Source organism: Phaethon aethereus, assembly GCF_964289735.1.
Source record: "Phaethon aethereus genome assembly, chromosome: 7".
Classification (NCBI taxonomy): domain Eukaryota; kingdom Metazoa; phylum Chordata; class Aves; order Phaethontiformes; family Phaethontidae; genus Phaethon; species Phaethon aethereus.
The window spans coordinates 35,089,090-35,110,453 of NC_138583.1; the positions used below are offsets into that span (position 1 = coordinate 35,089,090).

At 37.0% G+C, this 21,364-nt stretch overlaps 1 protein-coding gene across 2 annotated transcripts; it reads right to left on the bottom strand.

The window, feature by feature from the left end:
• Window positions 1–1,329: 1,329 nt before the first annotated feature.
• TIAL1 (TIA1 cytotoxic granule associated RNA binding protein like 1) lies at window positions 1,330–21,036 on the bottom strand (the record flags this gene model as incomplete). Of its 2 annotated transcripts, none has more annotated exons than XM_082002480.1 (12): window positions 1,330–1,747; window positions 2,715–2,854; window positions 3,327–3,450; window positions 3,743–3,827; window positions 3,914–4,009; window positions 4,313–4,421; window positions 7,639–7,714; window positions 9,621–9,708; window positions 10,008–10,062; window positions 10,380–10,478; window positions 13,890–13,986; window positions 21,008–21,036. In XM_082002480.1, 12 exons carry the CDS (start codon window positions 21,034–21,036, stop codon window positions 1,630–1,632), a joined length of 1,116 nt encoding a protein of 371 aa, XP_081858606.1. In that variant the 3' UTR covers window positions 1,330–1,629. The 2 variants fall into 2 exon arrangements, with proteins under 2 accessions (XP_081858606.1, XP_081858605.1); XM_082002479.1 differs by having other exon boundaries at window positions 10,380–10,529.
• Between the last annotated feature and the right edge of the window lie 328 nt (window positions 21,037–21,364).

Genomic DNA, 21,364 nt, shown 5'->3' on the forward strand with positions numbered 1-21,364 from the left:
GCTTCACTGAACTATCACTGCAAATCCTACTTTTTTTTTTAATTGTGCCTGCCTCAGTGTATTTCAGTATACAGCTGAAACATTTGCACCCCCTAGCTGTCACAGGTAAGAGACAGTACTTGTATCTAACTTACATTCATTTTCAACTTCAAATTTATTGAGGCAGTTTATATCAATGTATCCATAAAATAATTCAGAAATAACCCAAGTATACCATTTAAACATCTTCATGATTTATCCATTTACACACTCAGTACACAAACAACCCAGCCTCTGTACAGGTTCATCACATGCAAACCACCCATAAAGACAAAAACTTTAATTAAAAATAAGTCACAACTCAGTGTACTGTTTCAACTGCATCTCCATTTACCAAATGGCACATTGAATATTCTCTAAAATAAGATGTTTTTAACAATCTTGTTAAAAAATTCTTGGGCAAAATATTTCTAGACTTAAAAAACATCAAGATTTTTCAAAACACTCAAGATACTATACAACTTATAATAACCTTGAAATAGGTTTACAAGGTTGTTAACCAAGGTATTTACATACCAAATAATGTAAAGCAAAAAATTCGTATTTCTAATGACAAAAACGTGATGCATTAAAGATTTATGAAATTAAAATTAAGGCTCTTTGTTATAGTTCTTTATGTAACTTTACATAATAGCCAACTTTGGAAATGTCAGTCTTGCACATTCTTGTCAATCTACTGCATTTAGAGCAGTAGAGTATATTAAGTATTACTTTGAATAATTACAATTGCTACTTCTATGTTTGAGCATGCTTTTTGAAACACTGTAATTATGAAATATTTACAATGTGTAGCCTTCAAACTTTATGTAAAAGCACAAGTATGACTGTCTGATTTGAATACAAACAACATACTTGCAAAAACGTTTTTACTTCTCAAAATTAAATGCAAATTACTACAGTCTTAATAAGCAAACCAGCTCTGAAAAGTTTTAACGTGTGCCTGAATGTGGACAGTAAAAGTTATGTGAAATTACTCAGACAGTACTGTTCTTCATTTTAGACTGAACTATTCTTTGTATCAGACTGTTTTCTTTACGCATGTAGAAAAATTAAGTATTTTTTAAAAAAATTATTCCGAGACCTACCTATACTTTCTGAGCTATGCCCATAGGTTTGTTGAAAAATCAATACTGTCTAGCAGGTTGTAATGATTGGTCCACAGTTTATTTCAGGATGTGTGTTCAATTAAAAGTAACTTGCTGTTTTTCAACGTCATCTCTCTTAAAAAGCACAGTGATATAAAACACTGAAGACAGAACAAAAAAATGGAATGGTAACCTAAGGATCAAATTCATTAGCCATTTCTCCTACTATATCAAAATTTGTAGTCAGAATTGTCTTTATTGACTTTATTTTTAATTTTTGTACACAAAGAAAAACATGTTCATATCCATCATGAACAAAAACTTAAAAAGGCAGAACTAGAAGACATTTGTGTCCTTCACCAAAGCAAAGCTGTGCTAAAGGTTCCAAACATTTCCATTTTTAAAATAAATATTTTCTTTTTTCATTGTCTACATTCCAGTCTTCAGAATGTCACTGGAAACTGCAGCCTATCATGAAATACACACTTTTAAACAGAGTCCCAGCTCACTGTGTTTGGTAGCTTGCCATACCATATCCAGCTTGGTTAGGTATTACAGGAGCACCTTGTCCCTGGGCAGGCTGAGCACCAAATCCACCCATCCAGGCAGCAGATGGAGATTGGCTTAAAAAGAAACAGGATGGTTAAAAAAAAAGGAAAAGGAAAAAAAGAAGAAAAATAATCATGCAAGCTAGTCAAGTTATTTACAAGACAACGGACACAAAAAAACCCCAAACCCACAAACATAAAAACATACTTCCTACACTACTATTCATACCAAAATAGAAAATTTCTTCTTCTCTTTAATGAGTAATTCAGGTTAAGTGCTACATCATGTAATTCTTGAAAATATCATCATCTTTTTAAGAACACAGGAAAAAAAAAAAGCAGCCCCACAAACCTTGGGTACTAGTTGCATAGGACAACCGCCTCCAAAGACATGTATATACGCAGGTGGCTATAAGTCAACAGCAGTGATGCAGAAATGCAAAAAATTCCCAATGCCTAGCTGGCATGAATACCAGTGATAGGCTTATCAGGGCTTAATATGCTTAATTGGCAAGAGATAATGAAGAATTATGTAAACAAAAAAGTTATTTTAAAAGCATGTTAAAACCAGAAGTTGTTGTGAAGACTTCAGTCTTCAAGAGATCAAGTATTAAAAGCCCACCCAAATTCTGAAACTGCCTAAGTTGAAATGTTAGTATGCAGTTTTTTTCTCTCCAGAGTTATGAACCCTTTAGGCAAATACCTGGGCTCCCTGGCTCAGACTTGAGGCTCAGACTCTCCACCTCAGATTCACCACCTCAAGTCAGAATCCAGAAAATTTTTAGATCCAAGACCACCATCTGAAACTCTACCATAGAGGAAGTCTTTGTGCCTTGAGTCTAAAAACACCCAGACACATAAAAGGTGTGATCAAGTACAAGCCAGAATAACTCACCCCAGTATTTGGTCCATGGTAATCATTAAACATAAGCTTTAAGCATGTAGGAGTCCACCTAAGGCTTGAAACCCCGTGTAATCCTTGAACCAAATGAGTCTGAAACTTAAGATATAACATTCTAAAAAATTAAATACAATTACTCACTCTACTCCAAAACCCTGTTGATTCCATGCTTGGCCATACATTCCATATGATGGTACTTGCCACCCATTAGCCATATATTGCCCATACTGTTGTGGATTTCCATATACTTGGCTCCATTGCCCCCACTGACTGTAATCCACCTAAGGAGACAATAATTCATAGTACTTCAGGATAATGTTCCCTTTTGTGCTGCTGAAGGCAAAATTTTTGCTTATATCAATCACAGGGCTAAAACAAGCAATGATGAGACCAGAAAAATGATTAAGACATCACTGTGACTTAATTAATCCTTGTTACTGAAAAACATAATTGTGTGTGTTTGAAATACCAAAGAATATTGGGTTGGATAGTCACCTAGTCTGCAGTTAGTGAATTAGCAAGAATCAGAATTACCTCAAAGTTTCTCCCTATCTTGAATCATATCCAGAAGACAGTAACAGATATCCCATCAAAATTACTAGCCCGAGTTGATGAACAAGTAACATAACTGAGACAGAACATGGAATTTCATAAGGACACTACCTAAAAATTTAGCTATTCTAACTGGGAAGGCATTACAGGCATATACACAATTGCTTTTGTGATACAATGAAAAGGTTAAAGTGCAGTTACCTGTTGGAAGTTTTTAGTCATATCAGGGGATTCTTTGCCCCAGTAACATTTAACAACATGTCCTTCAATTGTGGTTCCATTAACTGAAACGATAGCATGTGCTGCACTTTCATGGGTTGAAAATCTAAAGAATGCAAAAACAAACTAATGTTAGGCTTTATAGTACTTTCATCTGATTGTTGAAGAACAGTGACTCCATACATACAGGAAATCCAGAGGGAAAAAAGATCTGCTTTCACAGATACTGATCTGCTCAGGTAAAAAGACTGGCGGTCACTTTTAAAAGTTCCAAATTTTTCTATGAACATATGGTGACAACTTTTAACATACCAGAAGTTCAATCAAGTGAAATTACAGAAAGATGAAACTTTACTTCATTAAGGAAATTAGAGATTTTATTTTCCCTCTGTCCATACCTGACAAATGAGTAACCTTTTTCTGGAAACACCCTTATTTCCATAATTTGTCCAAATGGTGAAAAAGTCTGTCTCATAAGTTGATCTACAAAATAAAATGGTTTTGAATTAGTAACCATCTTGGTGTCCAAAAAGCTTCAATAATAAAAAAAGCATTAAACCAAATCATACCTGTTAGCCCAGAGGCAATTCCTCCACAGTACACAGTACAATTTTTTGGACTTGACTGATTTACTACATCTTCAAATCTCAATTGTTTTGTATTATCTATGAAGAGAGAAGGCTGTTTTTAAGCAGTAAGGCTAACAGGAACCACAGAGTCACAGATACTTACCTCATACCCAAGTATCAATTTTGTATTTAACAAAGACATTAAATATTTTATGATAAACCAGTAGTGCCACCACTACGTCAATATAATATACCAAAAAATTCTGTTCTTTAAGATCTGGAAGTCAAGCTAGATATGGAATGAAATTATGTGATTTTGGCAACATTATGTTTTATTTCTCCACTGACCAGTGACATACAAGACAGCAAACACAACACAGCATTACATGAAGGTCTTACTTTCTTGTGTACTTTTGGGTGCTGGTGGTTTCCGTGTTGCCCAGTTAGTTCTGATCTGACGGCCTCCCAACCACTGGCCTCCCATGTGTACAATAGCATTTTCTGCATCCTAAAGAGATTAAAATAAAGACTATAACACATCCAAACAAGAAGTATGTACAAGTCTGCTTCTAAGAAAGACTTGGTCATCAGTTAATTCTGTTGACAAAACCAGTAAGAGTACTAAAAAGAATACGAACTTCTGAACCACCACAACAAGCAGCCAAAAATGAAGTAACAAAGCCAATCGATTACACAGAAGGCCCTCACAAGTGATTTGTTAAAAACTTCCTCCCACCCCCATTTTCTACACACAGGTTAGAAGCCAACTACTATCATACATATTCTACCTTTACACAACAAGCATCTGTATTAGAATATTTGAAGGCTGCCCAAAAAAGTACAAAGGTCATACAGATGCTGGAAGCAATTACTGAAATAAAACAACTTTATTTTTCATTATATATATAAAAAAATTGAATTATTTTGCCAATTGACTGTATTAAAAATACAATATACAAAAGTATATTTAATAGTAGCAGATGAAAAGTCAAGAAAGACTTTTTAATCATCAAAATCCCTCACTGAAAAATTTCTCAGATGTAACCCAAGTAACGTTTAGACCATGCAGTATGTATTTGCAAAAGACATTGTATAGTAAGGTCTGAACGTGCTTTTTCAGACTCTTAATATGCACACAACATAATAGGCCAAGTTTAGCTAGGAAAATCATAAGTTCTGGGAAAGCTGAGTGGTAGTTACTAAGAAACTGTAATGCTGAAATACAAATAGACTGAGCATATAAATTTCCTTTTATTTACTATTTGCACAACCCCCTGTCCCATACTCTCTTCTGCCCTCTGGAGGCAAGCAATTTAAGTCTGAGCATCAACTGCTTTGTTGGGTTCTCTAAATATTAAAGTCATTGTATCAACACACACAAGAAACCATGGCCCACATGGCTTAACTTCTTATCTTGAGCATGAATTAGAAGAAAATCTTTAAGTTCACACTGGAAGCAGAAACATGTAGTAAGCAACAGCTAAGTTTGCTAATACTTGCAAGCAGCAGTATTTCCCCCAATTGCTTTGAAAGAGGAGAGGCAGAACAAATAGTACATGTTTGAAATGCTTTTCCAAGGGTACAAAGCTTAAGAAAGAAAACACCAAGCACAAAGAGAACATATGGTCAAGTTAAAGGTGAGCACCTAGCATTGCCCTGCCTCACACCAAAGGCTTCCAGCTCTAACGGATTCATCTCCATCTCAAACTCAAATCCAAAACTTGATCCTCCTAAGTTCTAATTACAGAGTGCTCATTTTGAAGACTATATATAAAGACAAAAAAGAAATTATGACAGATGACCAATAAGGAAAAAAAAGACAAACAAAACACCAGACAGCAAAAAACTTATTCAAACATCCTCACTCTCAAAACATGAGTAAGTTACAAACTGACTAGGAAAGGAAACTAGCTCTAAGGAATCTTGCTGCCAGTCTTGAGAATCATAGCTATGGCAAAAATGGAACAGAGCCCATGCCATAACTGTTCCACTTCAATTTTCTCCTAACTGTGGTGTGCCTCCTAACTTCAGGCTGGAATACCTGAAGTCTGGGAACATATCCCACTTCCCTCAATCTAGCAGGATGACAATAAATTCAAAAAAAAAAAAAAGGAAAAAAAAAAAAGCCTTAAACTACCAGCTGAGGATGGTCATGCCGTAACCCTGTAGGTGCAGCTCTGTCTCAATGAACAGCAATCAGGACATAAATTTTAGAAGTGCTTTTTAGCATTACATTTAGCATTCATCCATTAATTTTGCAGAATGGATAAAGATTTTTAAATTGCAATTTTTATGGCTCAGTCTTAAAAGAATCCAGTAACCTGAATTCCGTATGACTGTTACAGCATTTCCCCTATGGTCACAGAAACCAAACAACCATACGATAAGGGAAGAGGTGTACAAGGAATAGGACATCTATTCCTCTTGTCTAAAATAAACAAAATGTAAATGCAAAAATACACTAAATCAAGGCATTCAATTGTAGTATCTTATGGCATTTGCAAATCTGAAGAAATTCCAACTTTTTCTTCTGATTAAGATCCAGCTCCATATAACTGTTACAGAAGACAGAAAGAGTCTTGACATGTAGGACTTCTGACCACACAAACAGGCGTATATGCCTAAAATCCATAACCGTGTGTGTTTTTCCTATGGAAAATATTTACAGAAAACTGTTTACACAGTTTCCCCATGGTGTCCTAAACGTTACCTCTAAACACATACAGCTCAATTTTCCAAATGATTTTCACAAATTTCTTACACTGTCGAACACTTAATTTAACTTCAAAATCATCAAGAATTATTTAAGTCAATTGTATTACTGTAAGTAGTAGGGCATAGCACTATTCTTATCAGCACTACACTAAGTTCTATAAGTAACATCTTTAATATCTGTATCAGAAAGCATACTAGTCACTTGTCAGAAGCATTTTTTCCTAAACATACATAATATTATCCATCATGTAGTAACACCAACACAATACAAAACCAAGAACAACCTTCAGTTTTACAATATGCATAAGCAAAATGCTTTAGAAGTACAGAATCAACTCTTGGCTGCAAATTAATCACTCAATACAAAGAACCATCTCAGATTTCAAAACATTACAACAACTCAAGCAAAGGACCAACCAAGAACTTTACTGAGATGCAGAGCGCAAGCAAATACACTGGTGTGGCTGGATTTATGACACACTGGCTGCATTGGGTCCCCAGAAAGATTGAGCTTTGGCATGAACCTAAACCTGGCAAACGCCAAACCCTGCTGTGTGGCGTGGCACTGCACTCCTTTGGACTGCGGGCTCCTGGACGTCATTTTGCAGGGGCTCCTACCTTAACATACAGGACCACACTGGACCTGGCGCAGTGCCCCAGCTAAGCAACCCAAAGCACTACTGATTGGACCGGGCACCCAACTCACTGTAGGAGAGATGATTCCACAGACTAAGCTAAACTACCCTAACACACCCAAACAAGCTTCTCATGTTCAGGAATCCTCTTTCACAATGGTCTCGAATCTTTTTTCACAATGTTCTCACAGCATCACTGTCATCGGAATTGTTTCAACCCTTAACCACAAATAACTGAAGTTTTTGATTGAAGTAAATTTGTCCTGTACAGGCAAATTTATTTCCCTTGGGAAAGTTTGATACATTGTGAATGTATAAACAAAGAGGCAAAACTAGAAGTGGAAAATATTTTAAATCTACGTTGTGATTACTCACCAGTTTGTTATAAAAAGATACAAAACCATAGCCTTTTGACTTTCCAGTTGCCATGTCTTTAACTACCCGTGCATCCCTGTGAAAAGAAGCACAGCTATATGAGGGTAATATTAATAACCTGCAAAATAAAAACTAAAAGGAACCACACACACTGTATTGTGAGCATAATTTTTTTCTTATAAATTCAGTTAGCCCTAAAACTACAGTCATTCCTGACCTCTCCCTATTGCTTCTTTACCTGTTAGAAAAAAGCAGTAGGACAAAAAAAATAACATGTAATAAACATGCAACCTATCCACATAACCTATACTGGCTAAAACTAGAATGTTCAAATTTGAAGTATAAGAGAAACAAAGTTTCCTTTTCTAATATTCTATTGGCTAGGGTCCTCTAAGGTTTACTGTTCTATAAATTACTGTAACAATTCTATCTAATTACCATGCATTTTCTAAATAGTTAAATGTCTTCTGCCTAGTGATACAAAATATATGAAATATTAAAAAAATCGAAAAAGAGGAAAAAATAGGAATTAAAAGGCATACATGGCCTGTTAACAGATTTCTTTATTTTTCTTGGTCAATTCTCTACCATCATTTTGGAGTTTGGGTAGCTGTAAATTTTGAAAAATTGACATTTTCAGAAATTTAAGAAAGGAGAATAAAACTAACAACAATGCTAAGCACACCAGTACGAAAACAACAAATTTACACAGAAATTTTAGTGAGTAAGTTAAAATGATTGGAAATATAGAACTGCACTGAATATAGAATGTTAAAATGTAAATACTAAAATATGTATATATAAATAATGTATAATAAGAATAAATAGAAATGAGAAAAAATCTACAACTGAGTTCCAGTGTGCACAGTTCCTTGCAGTTAGCCTTCAAGATCCTGTCCATTCTTATGAGCAATTCTGCAAAATAACCAGAATGCTATTACTTTTAATTGTGACTTGGACTTTAGAAAAACTGCAGGTCTCAGGTATAAATATAGATTGAGAAACAGAAACCTGAATTATTCTCTTTAAATTGATTTTTAAACAGTACTACTTACCACATTAAGAGACAAAAAGCAAAATAAACAAAATAGCAGAGGTAAGAAATAAGATTTATGATTCATTTAAAAATATGAGTACAGAACAAGAGAAAAATAAGAATTTTGTTCTTAGAAATATATTCCTGTAAAGTAGTACAAAAACATTCATGTGCAACTTTAAAGGATTTTTATAAAGATAACTGATAGAAGATTAACAGACTTTTTTGTAGCAGTACTCTTAAGGACATGCATACTTTAGCACTCACAAGGATTCTTGTAACGATAAATACGTTCAATTATAACACCAGGTGATCTGATATCACCTGAATTATCTACGAGAAGTTTAAAGAAACATTCTCTTAACTGGCAGAAATGTGCACATATTGTAAATCCACCATTCTTTCATTTAAATATTATAATCTTAATTCATCCCCGTTACCATCTAAAAAAGTAGATTTAATTCTCATAAGTATTATTTTTTTTCAAAACATTCACAAGTTATTCAACTAGTTGCTTCATATAATTATATTTTAATTGACCAATTTTCTATACTGCCTATAAAATGCAGTATGAATGCATACAAAATACATGCAGATTGCAACATATACCACTTGTCAAGTCACTATTCTGTACACATTCTGAACAACAAAAAGTCATACTTAGGAACAGTAATTAAATTTTAATAAAAAGTCGAAGGACATTAGCATATAAGTTAGGTTAAAAGCACATTGCTTTCAGCAAAACCAGAGAACAATTACATTACTATATTTATAATCATGACAGATACTGAGATGAAACAATAACCCCTCTTTACTGCCCACCCAACATAAGACAATTAACATCAGAAAAATTCTCTAAAAAGACAAGAAATAACATTTCAACTCAAACAAATTTTCACTGTCATATTTTCTAACTGATATTGGAAATGTTTATTGTGATACTTACGATATTTTACCAAAAGGAGCAAATGCTGACTTGATGTCTTCTGTTGTTATTTCTGGACTTAAATCCCCAACGAACACATGGAAGTGATCTGAAAATAAATAATTTACTAATCAAATATTTAACTGCTATCTAAAATTTCAGCTCCTGAGAAAGTGATGCTCTGCACACAGCACTGGGAACCAGGAACACCCAGGATTCCATCTGATGAGCAGCAGCAATTTAATCTGTCCACTCCAGTTTCCCCAGTTGTAAAGCAGAAACAGAAGAATTAGTTTGCAAAATTCTATTAAACACAAGATGGGAAGGAGAAAGGTTATGTTTAAATGCATTTATGACAAATTATTACCACATCGTGTAGAAGTGATACTGTGGCATTACTTTACTTACTGGATGTATCTTTTTTCTGGCTACTTGGTGTTGTTGCCCAGTTTACTTTGACCTCCTGAAAATAAGTATAAGATTTAGTATAGATTCACAAAATTCTTACATTTTCTAAGTTCATTCAAGGGTGGGTTACAACTGTCAATGTTTACAAATTGTCATTCGATATAAAATGCTGTAGTAATTAGAACATCGCAAAAGATACGTTTCCTAAACGAGACTTTTTTCTTTTTTTTTAAATCAGTATTTTTAAAGTATTATTCTAACAATATTTAACCTTGGTAAACGTCTTCAACAAAATGAATGTCCCCAGTTTTATTAATATTTTCACACACACTTATATTCCTTAAATTTAAGATTATAATGTAAGCAACTTACCTTTCCCAAAATTTTTCTCCCATTCATAGCAGCTAATGCAGCAGCTGCATCTCTGTGTTCATAAAATTCCACAAAGCAATAAGGGTCATTGCTTGTATGCTGCAAAACAGAAAATCCAACAGAAGAGTTGACCCTTCTGCTATCGGGTTGCTGAGAAGAAAATCCAGGAAAATATATTACTTATAGCTAGAAACTTTAAGAATGATTTGCATTAGATTTATGAAATAGCCTTTGACATTACACTTAAATGCAAGAATTAAGATGGGCTTTTTACTAAAGGTCTAGCAATTTCTGAAGTATAGTTTACTTTGTGTGAGGGCTCAGTATTTTAAGTTTACTAAACTAAAAATAATTAAGCTACCAGAAAAGTGATCTGCAAACTGAATGGAAGGGGGGGAAAAACGGGAAGAATGGAGAGAAGATCAAAAATGGTCTTCTGCCTCATATATATATACACTCAAAGCCTTGTTCCCCAGATACATTTTCACCAATTTTCTCTCTCCTCCTACTTAAGAAGTCTTTCCTTTCATTTGCTTGAAAATCTCTAGCAGACAGCAACACAGAGTTGCATATTCTCAGTCTCAAGTGAGAAATGTTATACCCAGCAACTAGGAAATATTCCCTTAAAAGGACTCAGAATAGTTTGACTGAGGGAAAAAGATATTAATCAATTTATTATTACTCTCTTAAATCTTGGGTATAACCTGTTTTTGTAGGATAGCCTATTGAATCACCATTAAAAATACTGACAAACAAATCTCACTGAAGTATTATATGTACCAGAGTATTAAATGCAAAGAACATAAAAGTTTTCTGAAAAGTTGATCAAGTGGAAATGATGATTAGAATGCTAACTTTAACATCTGATTTAATCTGACTAAAGATTTAATGAGTACAAACCAAAATACCTGCATTTACTACTCTGCATGTACACAGACCAGATGATGATAAACACTAATATTAAACTAAACAAATTATTTCCTCAATGGACAGGGAAATGTCTAGCATGTAAATAAACTGCTTTGGTATCAATATTCTTACATATCAACCTCCCCCAGTGTCAGACAGAGCATAGCTCTAACACAATTTAGGAGTAGGCCTTTACCAGTTTTTACTATTTAACATCTGAAAATTCACACACATTTATATGGACAAAGAAATTCTAATTCTGCCCTGTAAAACCAGATTGTACATCTTCAAACATAGTTCTGCCTACACCTTAACAAGGGAAGCTATTAAAGAGATCTAATAGATGAACTGATCACAAGGCCTTTATATACCTGAAACGATCAAGTAATCTGAAGTCATCCTTCTAAATACTGTCAGTACTAGGTGCCTCTAACTGATGCAAAACGAACAGACAAGAGAAAAACTTTATGAACTCTTTTTTTTTTTTTGTAATGTTGCATAAGTCACAACAGCCATGAAGTGCTCCAAAAGCACATTCACGCCAGATGCCCCGAAACAGTAAGCCTTAATTCACCTCTCTTCCCATTCTACTTTCCTGCTGCAATGAGAACAAGATTTGGGAAACCCATTTAAGGCCTCAACAGATTCAGTGCAGTTTATGCTTCAATTGAAGTGCAATTTTACTTTTAGACTGTGGGAAGGTCGTCTTTCACACTGAGAACTTGTCTGAACATAAAAGCAGCCTCTTTTGCAGATGCCCAGATCTTTAGGTGTTCAAGATACCTGAAAATGCTAGCCACACCACCCTGAATATAATATATCCCCCCAAAAAACATGTGACATGTTCAAGTCACATATTCTACAAATGAGAAAGAATGAGCACACACTTGACACACCTGGTTTAAGAAAAAAAGAAAACAGAAAAAAACCCACAAAAGGAAAACATTCAGGTATGAACGTGACTGATAGTGGTAATAGCAATGGACAGGTAAGAACTACTCAAACATTACTTTGATCCTATGGAAGGTTTACAACACACTTATTAGAAGGATGGGACAATACAGACAGGTACTTTCACAGTTAAAAGCACTTGTAGCTGCAGGCCAGTTCCAGTCTAGAATCCAACCTGCACTTGCTGACTGCTTGGTGACAGGTGCTAAGGTCAGCCCAGTGCGTTCACCTCCGTACGACTGAATATAGCCGCAAGTAGCTTTTTGTTTATCTACTTATTTCATAAAGATGTCTCCCTTGTTATTTCTACGGTTATGTAAAAACTTAAAACTACAAAGCCTAAAACAACATAAAATGACTGTTGGAATTTCTCATGAGGTTCTCAAGAAACCAAACCGACGCAACACTCTATCAGTCGAAGGTTGGAGCAGCGCTACCTTATTTCCAAAGAGCATGACAACCAAAACTGTTTCTTCAGAGAAAAACTAACAACTTTGCTCTGTTAGCCTTCTGTTTAGTTACCTTTCTCCAATAAACTTACAGAAAATGTGGCAGAGCCCTTGACTAAAAAGTTTTAGTAACATGCCACATGGGAAATTCTTAGTTAAGACAAAGATGACAGTGATTAACCTAACATCAGGTGGACAACAAGCAGCTAAAACCCAAAAAAGCAGTGTCACATTGAAAGGAAAAGAAGACTACAGAAGAGTTACTAGTAGTGTTCCTGAAGAAGTCTGGTCACAAGACTTGCCTTTTAATATTTTCATTAACGATCTTGATAAAAAAAATAAGGTGACTGTAATCAGGAAATCTGTAATTACCAGTTAGTACGAACCATAATAAGCAGCAGAAAGGAAGGAGAGCATACAGAAAACCAGAGCCAAAGAACCAAAGATGAAACCTACCAAAAGTTCCAATTAGTCCCTGCCTGCTCAAAGTTTTTCAGTTATAAATGCAGAAGGATGGAAAAATATTAGGGAGCGAGAAGTTGCCTAGGATGTGTCAGCAAGATCACAGAAATGGCTACCAACCCTAAACATGTCAGAGTATTTACAATGGAGAGAAGAAAGTATTAATACTTACCAACAGTTTGTACAAAAGACCTTATCCAGAATACTATGGAAATTTTGTCACTTTGTTTCAAGAAAATATTAATTTAAGAACAGACAGGTGCAGACAAGCTATTCGTGCTGGCACAGAAAAGGCTCAGGAAGAGTAAAACTTATTTTGAAGGATTTTTTACTTTTCATTCATAGTGAAGAAGCATTTATTCAAGGAGAGAAGAATTATTGAGGCTCATGTTCAAATAAAGTGAAAAATGTACAAAATAGCTATGAGTAACACTTGAAACAATAAGGTTTCTGATCATCGGAACAACATGGTTCTAAAAAGAGGTGGTTAACAATCCTTTAAATAAAGTGGAATCTCATCAGCTAGTAAAAGGTATGTCAGGGCTACCAGGAAAAGTACAGGACTGTACGCAACAACAGGTCTTTTCTGTAAAAAGTTATCCCAAAAGCCAAGTACAATCAACAGAAAAAAACCCCACTACCAGTAATGTCAAAAGAAGCCCTCAACTCCACTTATTTTAAACAATTTTATCCAAAGTTACATTATATTTGCTACCCCCCTGGATGTGGAAGGCCTTACCTCTGTTATCATTTTACAGCTTTTGCATGGTCCAATCTGGCTGAATAACTGAAGTATAAGAACTTCAGTCACATCTCTGGAGAGGTTTCCTACATAGCTACACAAGGAAATAAAAAAACATCTTAAACGAGAAATTTTTATCTTCTCAAATGTAATTATTATTTTAAAATCTTAAATTACAATGAAAAAATCTCCCTTTTAAATATCCCAGCTATCTTAAAGACAGTATTTACAAATTATTTCATGATACAGTTTTAATGCAACATTCCCATGGTTTCTAAACTACAAAGTTGGCCACACAACTGAAAACAGGAGTATGGTTTGTATATTTTTTTTTCATCATTATTATATTTGCATTATTAAACAGTTCTATTATCAACCCACAAGTTTTTCCTCACTTTCACTCTTCCAGTTCTCTCCCGCATCCCATCAGAGAGGAGTGAGCGAGTGGCTCTGTGGTGCTTAGTTGCTGGCTAATACCACAACAACATCCCTGTTGCTGTGCTATACCACAACAACATCCCACTGAGCATCTAATCAAGACTACTTCTGAATTTGGGTACAAACCCACACCTAACTCCTATTAGTTCAGCAGTAGCTATCACACACAAATTGTGCTGCTTTGGAAGCAACCAACTCAATTTCTCTGTTTTCCTGAACACTTGGAAAACCAGCCCACACACCAATAGGCAAGGCAATTTATACAGCATTATGCCATAGGAATGCTCCACACAGCATCTATCTCAACAGCTACCACTTCTGTAAAAACTCCCCAAAATTTTGGCAGTGTTACTTCAGTATCACCCATACTTCCTGATTTTTTTATTTATAAAACCTTAGAAATAATTCCAAGTTTTGAAATACCTATCAAGTGCAGACAGAGTCCTAGATTTACCCAGATAGCCAGAAATCCAACAACAGAGTTTTAGAACTATTTCTAGATACTCTGCTACATTTTACTCTCACAAAAAGTAAAACCGGGTCACAGAGATGGCCAAGAAAGAGTCATGCACGCAAAACTGAATTCTTTAAAAAAAAAGACAACTAATTCATAATCATATTGTAAACAAAGTGTTCTGTATAGAGAAAGGCTTGTCACACCAACAGAACTCAAAAGTCATCAGCACAGGGACATTCATTATCTTTACAAGTAAGCCTGTCAAGACAAAGCATTCAAATGCAACCAATGACACGAGCAGAACTTTTCTGAGTTAGATGTTGAAACAACACACATTTTATTCATTTTACTCTGATCTATTACAGAACATCATAATACAGTAAACTGAAGTCAGTCTGAGCTGTTAATACACTTCACTGAACAAAAATATGAACCAGCATTTCTTAGTCTATGCATGAGCCAAATTCTTTTGAGTGCAGCAATTTAAGTGCACACTTTTGCTTAATGGGCATCTCTTTAAAAATGTTGAAAAACAACTTCTGTGTTTGACAACTGGACTTTCATCTAGCTTCAGCAAAATTAGAATGGACACTACTTGTTTTCATCTGAACACCACACAATGATATCAACAGATTTTTGTTTATGTTGTTATTCTTTCAACAGCTATGAAACAGTTCTGCCCTTTCTCAGCCAGCACTTAAACACTACACAAGATCCAGAGCAAGTTTCTTCTATATCACATCACATGAATATAGAAACATCCATTAAAAGTGTTCATGTACTCATTATTTTCTTACTAAATATGTATGAATTAATAGAAGTCATTAATAGAAGCTACATTTACAGCCTTTACTGTTACGAAGCATTTCAGTAAAGAAGTTAAAAACTGAAAAATTCTCTAAGACCCATTACAGGACAAACTGCTCATCTCACTGACTTCTCAATTCTCTATTCTGAAAACTTAGCAGTTAAACATTTATCCATACCTTCTTTCTGAAGCCTTAACTAAATTTTTGTTAATCATTCACCAAGATTAAATCTTGAATCACTAATAGTTTTAAATGGAAATATTAACCTTTGCAGATACTACTAAGATCAGATGGAAAATACGATTTCCAGTAGGAATTCCCACATAAAGTGTCAGTGCTACTGTGAACTTATTACTAGTTTGCATGTTGTTGTAGAACAGTATTAGTTAACATCATGCCTCAAGAGCATGCCAATATAAGCACCTGTACGGTAACACAGACATGAAATTAAATACAGTGAAGTCCTATTAACATTATTCCTACTGCAAAATCAGATACAGTAAGTAGTACAATTAACACTACAGAAAAACAAAATCTCAGCCTCTTCTGCATGATATTAATATGTATTCTGGAAATGCAGGAACTCTGAAAAGCAATCTGAAGAATTCTTCTTGGTCTGACAAAAAAAGGCAGGAAAAGCCACTCCTCAGAAATCTATTCAATTAAGGTAAGATAAATTACACTAACTGCTAAAAGAGATACTAGGTGGTTTTCCAGTACCACTATGTCTTCATCAAGGTAGTTGTGAGTGAGAATGTTGCATCATAAACTTTAGCTATGAAACAGGTTGTCTATTCATAAAAATCAGCAGTGTACTTCTGGGCCACTTGATTGCTAGATTCAAATGGGATGTAAAGTCCTAATGGTCCATTAATTCTCTATATGTATATGATAAATACTGCTTTTAATTTTAATATTACCATAGTCAGAGGGCATTAATACCTTTCACACGTTGCTAACACTGAAACTCAAGTAATACACATGCTGAGAATACTTCACAGTAAAAGGTTCATGTAACAAGGACAACATACACACAGACCCAAATCTCGTGAACTGCATTGTAAAATATGGGAATACAAACCTCTGCAGATTTGAAACAATACACTAAAAAAATAAGACTTGATGGTTACTTTCATGTCTTTAAGTAGGTTGCAGTAACATTACCTCCTTCATTACAGTTAAAGATGACTTAAAAAAACCACACACAAGCGAACATCTTCAGTGTACAATGTTTGAATACTATATAGGTAAGGAAAGAAACATATTCAACACTTTAGGAACAGAAACACAAAACTTTCCTCAGCTGATGCTAATCACCCACCACACAGGGCCAGTGTCCACCCAGTTTTCGCCCTTCTAGCTCAATTTATACATGACATAAAATAACATAGTATTTTCTATTCTACTTTATGAAATTGAAATAAGCAGAACCACACCTAAAGAAAACATATGGCTCTTAAGATGCTATTGCATGGTATGTCAATCTTTTCGTTCTGTTACATTCTAGAGGATATATTATTCAAACTTTTTAAAAATTATAAAACCCAATAGAGAAGAAGCACTTACTATACTTTTATAGGCTGTTGTCTTGGTTAATGTGACAGGGCAGCAAAAGTTGTGGCTTTTTGCATACAGGCAATAGTGTTTGTTCCCTTCTGCAAGTTTGAAGCACTTAAATACCAATTAATAAACACATACAAAAAAAAACCCCAACCATATACATCTCTCCTGATATGAATTTCAATATATCACACTTTTGAATGCTGACAACAGAAAGAATAAGAAACTGTATTTGAAATTCAGAGATCTTGTAAAATTATCCAAAGAACAAAAGAAGTGCACATCAGCAAGTAATGAGTTTAAACTCTTTGGCTTGAACAGAAAAATCCTCTTTGTGAAGGTAAACAGGTTTTTGTTGTATCCTGCACAGGTAGGGAAGAAAGGGACATTTACAGCCACTACTTTTAGGTCCACAAAACTCCCCTACATACTGCTTGGAGTAAAGATAGTAAATATGTTTTCACAGTCATGCAGACAACATGCAAGATTCCATTATTTGAATGAAGAAAGTATGATAAGCAATAAGGTAACTGATGTGGTGAAAAGCCCATAGGAATTCTAGCAACACCTCTCTGCCTAGTGCTAGTGAGCTACCAGACATAAAATGATACCAATAAAAATCCACTCTGTAGACTCCACTAGCCAACAATATTCCCCTACAAGATAACAACTGAAAGGAAGTACAAGAGAAGTGAATCCAGCTCCCAGTTCACAGCTGAAGTCTTCTTTCTGCACCCTATCCACATGCCACAACACTTGGAGTACACCACAGCAAGGCTAATGATATAACAACTTGTGTATCAGTCACTGTTCATGAAGTTTTTTCTAAAACCATTAATAAGAACAACATGCAAATTCAGAACTTTTTCCCCCAGTTATCAGCAACAGCTGATAACCTTAGCAACACATCAGGTTTCTGATGGTTTAGTTTCCACTTTAAAGTAGAAACAGGACTTTGATACAGCTTGTGAAGGAAGGAGATCCAACAGTACTCACAGAAAACAGAGCTTTCAAATGCTCTCTCTCTCTCTATATATATATATAAAAAAAATCAGAAGCCCACAGCTCATTTTAGGACCAGCTAAAAAAATGACACGTTGGGCATTTTCTATAACATGTTTGAATTGAGGGGTGTGACAAATCCTACAAAAACGCCCCCCCTTTCTCAAGTTACCTTCAAATTGTTTACAGCAGCAAGGAAAACCTTTTGGCAGAAAATACTGAACGTTATTCTTCACATTTCTATAAAGACCTATGAAACGTGAGAAAGAAAAATGCAAATGGTGTCTATTTTCTATATTAAGCCTCAGAAAATATTTTGAATTCTTAGAGGTTCATGACTGACCAATATGACTGAAAACAACATAACAGCTTTGTAAGTACTGGAAATGGAAACAATTATTATTACTGAGTTATTTAATATGGGCATAAATGTTACGTGAACAGTGGTTAGGTGGTTTGGGTTTTGTTGTTTGGGTTTTTTAAATAATTTTAAAAATTGCTTGCAAGTGTTAAAAAAGGAAATTCCTTCCTAACCTACAGGTTTAGTTTTTCTCTTCCTGAAGGAATAAATGAAATACTAAAAGACATTTGTGAAGTATGACTTAAATAGCTACTGAAACAATCTGTTCTTCACTTATTTCCCCCCCTTGTAAAAACAAACAAACAAAAACAAGAAGCTCAGCTTACAATATTATTAGTTGTTCTTGGGGGCAAATGAGCTTTACTTATATGAGAGATCATAACTACATGAAAAGTATTACCCAAGATAACAACCTTTAAAACACAACTTGCAATTCTAAATGTAAAGATATTTCAGATAAAAGTAGGGACAACAGGGAGATGTGAGAAATGCTACAGCGGAATTTTTGTGTTCTATGAAAAAAGCCCTCAAACTATTACAGGAAAGTAACCCTACATGACTGTGGTTACTACAAAACTACTAGGAAATTAATGTGTATGCTGTTTATTAGTTGGACAAATTAAACAGTCACATGTGTGCAATAAAACATCTTGGGCAGCTGTAGAGATGCTAATTTCAGACATCTTCGTACAAATGTAATTTTTTTCCTTGTCAGTGACTGTGAGCTAAGTCAGGTCATCAATGGGTGCGTTAGTAAGAAGAACCCACTCCCAATGTATTACCAAGACGTGTGAGCAGTAAAAGAACATTTTAAAAGTTAGTCTAGATATAAAAGAACATTTTAAAACTTAGTCTAGATATAGCACTCATTTAAAAAGAGGAGCAAATCAGGAAGAGAAGAACCTTGAAAATAAAACTGAGTAAAATGCTGTGTAACTTTGCCCTTTTCCCTCCTCTCATTCTAAAGCAACACTCTGAAAACTACGTCCACTATCAGAGCCAAGCAAACTCAGACCATTTGGGTAGTCAACACAAAAAGGATTTAAGATATGCTTATTTAAACTATGCATTGCAGGGAGCAAGGACTAAGTAAGAACTTCTACTACACAGTAAACATATTAAAAGAACTTTTGCAGACATAGGAAGGAGAAAAAAAACACAAGTTGCCTTGAAAAGCCTTAAATGCCAAGTCATCACTTTGGTAGTGGAAACAAAATTCAGAGATATTTTACTCTGTTTCAGTAATTTCTTTAAAGTGGTCTTCAATCCAAGTTATCTTTCAAAGCCTTTCTGAAGGCTACTGTCCCAAAAATGAAATAGATAAAGATTTCATTTGCACTGCCTTGAGCTGTGTTTCTCATATGGGCTGCATGAACACTGTACTGTTAGAGATTGCCTTTCTCTTATGGACAGCCCAGACACTGTCCTGTTCACACAGCACGTAACATCCTTTGGCAACTGGAAACTGAAAATCTATGAACTAGTTAAAATAATCAGAGAATTACATGCTCTCAAGTGCCTAATCATACACACTAGCCCCCCTCATGTAAGTCAACAGGACAAAGAAAACCCATCAAAACCATACCTGCAGAGTTGAAAAGAACTCAACAGCAACCAAAAAAAGCTCAATTTTATATTTTTAAACAGAAAGCAGATGACAGCCACCAACTGATTAAACGCTGCCTAGAGAGACACGGCCAACACACAGTTATTTCTTTTGCCAGGGCCCAAGAGACTGTGACTGAACCACACTGTAAAACACTGGAGGGAAAAGCAGTTTTTCCTACCCTGCCCGCTACATGGGCTCGTTTTACGGCGTTCCCCATCCCACCCACCGCCGGGAGAACACAAAGAACTTTCCCAACGCCGGGACCGCTGCGAAGGGGACCCGAGAACGGGCGACCCGCGCCGCTCGCCCGGCAGGCACTCGGCGCCGGCCCCGGCCCGTACCCACAGGCCGGGCAGCGGGGCCCGCCGCCCGCACCCCCCAGGCGCCGGACACAGACGGAGTTAAATCTCGCGTCTCCTCGCCGCCAGCACCGGCGGCAGCTCCGGTTTCCCCCCGAATCGGTGCGACGCAAGCCTGCGCCCTCCCCGTCCCCGCCGCCCGCTCTTCTCGGGCACCCGAGAACCCTCCCCACGGCCAGCTCCGGACCGCGCTCCCCGTCCCTCCCTCTCCCTCACACGCTCTCTCCTCAAGCACCCTCCGCTCCGCTCCCGTCCGCCGGCTCCCCCCGCTCCCCTGGGACCTCTGCGGCCCCCGGCCCCACTCTCCCCCCTCTCCCCGCACCCGCCCGGCCCGCGCCTCCCCGCCCCCACCGCGGCCCGGCCACGCACGCCTCCGGGAGCGCATCCCCCTCCCCGCCTCGGCCCGCTGCCGGCCCGGCCCTCTCCACCCTTCTCCGCCCCGGGCCCGCTGGGGCTCACTCCTCACCGCCGGAGCTCCCCCCCGGCCCCGCGGCTCCCCTGCGGTCCCCTCCCCACTCACAGGGTCCTGGGCTGCCCGTCGTCTTCCATGATGGTGGGCGAGCGCCGCTCTCAGCTGCACCCAGGGGCAGCGCCGGAGGGGGGCTCCGCCGCGCAGGGAGGCGAAGGGAAGGTGAGGGTGAGGGCCCCGGCTCCCCCCGCTCCGTCTCGCCCCCTCGCCAGGTCCCGACACCGCTGCCCGAACAGGAGAGGGAAGAAGCACCACAAAATGGCCGCCGCCACCAGACACTCAGGAAGCCGCGCTCTGCGCAGCCGCGCCCCGCCGGCCCGCTCCCTCTCGGACCGGATTCTCCTTCCCGGTCCCCGCCGCCGCGCCGCGGAGCGCGCTGGGGATCGTAGGCACTGACAGAGACAGCGC